The sequence below is a fragment of the Poecilia latipinna genome, unplaced genomic scaffold (assembly GCF_001443285.1).
Source record: "Poecilia latipinna isolate Pla-1442-1.1 unplaced genomic scaffold, P_latipinna-1.0 Scaffold336, whole genome shotgun sequence".
In the NCBI taxonomy this organism is placed as follows: Eukaryota; Metazoa; Chordata; class Actinopteri; order Cyprinodontiformes; family Poeciliidae; genus Poecilia; species Poecilia latipinna.
The window spans coordinates 13,501-15,947 of record NW_015112952.1 but is presented as its reverse complement, the minus strand read 5'-3'; the positions used below and the strand labels follow the sequence as shown (position 1 = coordinate 15,947).

The window sequence follows — 2,447 nt, the reverse complement described above, 5'->3', positions numbered from 1 at the left end:
GTTAAACCCAGGTGTGTTAAACCCAGGTGTGTTAAACTCAGGTGTGTTAAACCCAGGTGTGTTAAACTCAGGTGTGTTAAACTCAGGTGTGTTAAACTCAGGTGTGTTAAACTCAGGTGTTTTAAACTCAGGTGTGTTAAACCCAGGTGTGTTAAACTCAGGTGTGTTAAACTCAGGTGTTTTAAACTCAGGTGTGTTAAACCCAGGTGTGTTAAACTCAGGTGTGTTAAGCAAACCTGTTGAAATAAGCAATAAATCAATTAATCAAAACTCAGGAGTTTCCATTTGCATGATTTATTGTTTTTCTCTTCCTACCAAAAGCTGGATGCTAAAAGTCTTCAGATCTTTTTGAAAGATAATTTTCTTTTCACAGAATAATTCATTATATTTGTTGTTTGTGTTGTTTTATTTATTTATTTATTTCGGAGTTTTAAAATGTCTTCCATTTAAATTTAAACATTATTGATCTTTGAGAATGTGTACTTATACCAGTATCATTGAACTTGTTTAATGGTCTCAAACAATAATAATCGATTATCGTAATAACTACTGGGACGATTTATTGTCCAAAAAACTTGTAATCGCGCCTAGTTTGCATAAACCTGAGAAACGATTCTTGGGTGAAAACACATTTCCAGGTTGCTAAGCGTTTTCTGATTTTATTAAATCAAACAAATTGGTGTCAAATAATCAATTCAGTTTTTTGCATTTGTGCTGCAAAGTTTTTTGTTTGAACATTTTGATGATGACCTCTGGGAACTTTTTTATTTTAGTAAATGATAGGGTCACAAACATTGGACACTTATTTAGTTAAATTTGACTGAAGCTCATTTTGCTCAGGTCCAGAGGAGTGACGGTCGTGACCTCTGACCTGGAAGATGATCAGCTGCGCCTCCTGCAGCTTGCGCTGCTCGGTGGTGATGTCATCGCTCAGGCGGCCCTCCGTCCAGGCCCGCATCGTCTCATCGCCGTACTGGAAGTGATCCGGGTTCTTCAGGTCGCCTGGGCAACAGAAACCGCATCAGCAAGAGGAGAAACTCTGCAGACAAACGGATCTTCACAGGAAACTGACCACAAAAATATAAAAGAATGAAGGAAAAGAACCACGAAATAACCTCAAAAAGGCAAAAATTAAAAGGAAATGGCTGTAAAATATGGAAAAGATCTGCAGAGATGCAGGAAAAAAGAAAAAAAAAGAAATGGAGAATAAGACATAAAAATAACAGAACAAAAAATGAACTGAAATCTGCTGGGAAATGAGCTGCTGGTCACGTTGCACAGAAAAAAAAATTCACAGTTATAACCATGTTATTCATAAACAGACTGAGCATAAAGGACGGCGACACAGAATCCATCAGGGAGGAGGAGGGGGGGGGGCGGTCACCGATGATGTCGTCCTGCGTGGCGCTGGCTCTGAAGTTCATGGCGTAAAGGTCAGACACGGTGACCCGGAAGCCCTGAGCCGACAGCTCCTGGACCGCCGCGTCCCGCAGCGCCGCGTTGAACGAAGCCGGATTCTGGTGGGCGAAGACGATCAGAGCCGCTTTCTGAGCTGGAAACACCGGAACCGGACCGGAACCGGTCCGGAACCGGACCGGAACCGGTCCGGAACCGGACCGAGCAGGTCAGAACAGATTTCACATGGAGGAGGAGGCTTTATTATTACCGTTATAAGTAGTAGTAATAACAATTTATTAATATTTATTATAATAATATTAGAAGTAATAATTATTCATAAAATATCATCATTTCAATCATTTTTAATAATAAACTTGTGTTGTATGATTATACAAAAATAAAATGCATTTCTTGCTTCAAATATCAAATTAATTTAATTTTTTTTTCTTTGTGCTCCAGTAATAATTTTTCATTTTCTGTGAGAATATACAGATTTTCTTTAAATTTAAAATAAAACACATGTGACATCTACCGCCTTGGAAACATAAAATAAATTCTAATTTAATGTCTAATATGTTGCAATAAAAATAAACAAAGTTTTTTAAATTAACCGATTTCTAAATTATTAACATTTACATGTCACAATATTGTCATATTAAGTCGTTTAATTCTGGTTGTGCAGGAAAAAACACACACAAATATGTTTCATTTTAGACTAAAATAAGAAATTTAATAAACTAAAGAGACTTTGAATCAAACTCTGAAGCGGCTCCTTCAGATAGAGCCAGGAGAGGAAACCTTACCCATGCTGAGTGTGTGAGCCGCCGCCGCCTTTAAATCCGGGTTTTTATCCGCGCTGAGGCCGGAGGAGCATGAGAACCGACCGGATCTGAAGTCCAGACGGAGTGGATGTGTGAGGAGCGCCGGGAGCATTTCAGCAGGAGATAAAGAGACTGCAGGGGCGAGCCTGTGTGTGTGTGTGTGTGTGTGTATAGGTGTGTGTGTGTGTGTGTGTGTGTGTGTATAGGTGTGTGTGTGTGTGTGTGTGT

The 2,447-nt window shown here is 39.3% G+C and overlaps 1 protein-coding gene across 1 annotated transcript in view; it reads right to left on the bottom strand.

Moving 5' to 3' along the window:
* The window catches only part of nqo1 (NAD(P)H dehydrogenase, quinone 1), an 8,812-nt gene extending 6,421 nt beyond the window's left edge, over nt 1-2,391 (bottom strand). Inside the window, exons 1-3 of the mRNA XM_015035466.1 lie at nt 2,202-2,391; nt 1,385-1,552; nt 872-1,002 (exon numbers count right to left, since the gene is read on the bottom strand). Of these exons, the coding sequence (XP_014890952.1) occupies nt 872-1,002; nt 1,385-1,552; nt 2,202-2,331 (429 nt within the window). The 5' untranslated portion in view covers nt 2,332-2,391. The remainder of the gene's footprint in view (nt 1-871; nt 1,003-1,384; nt 1,553-2,201) is intronic.
* Nucleotides 2,392-2,447: the final 56 nt, after the last annotated feature.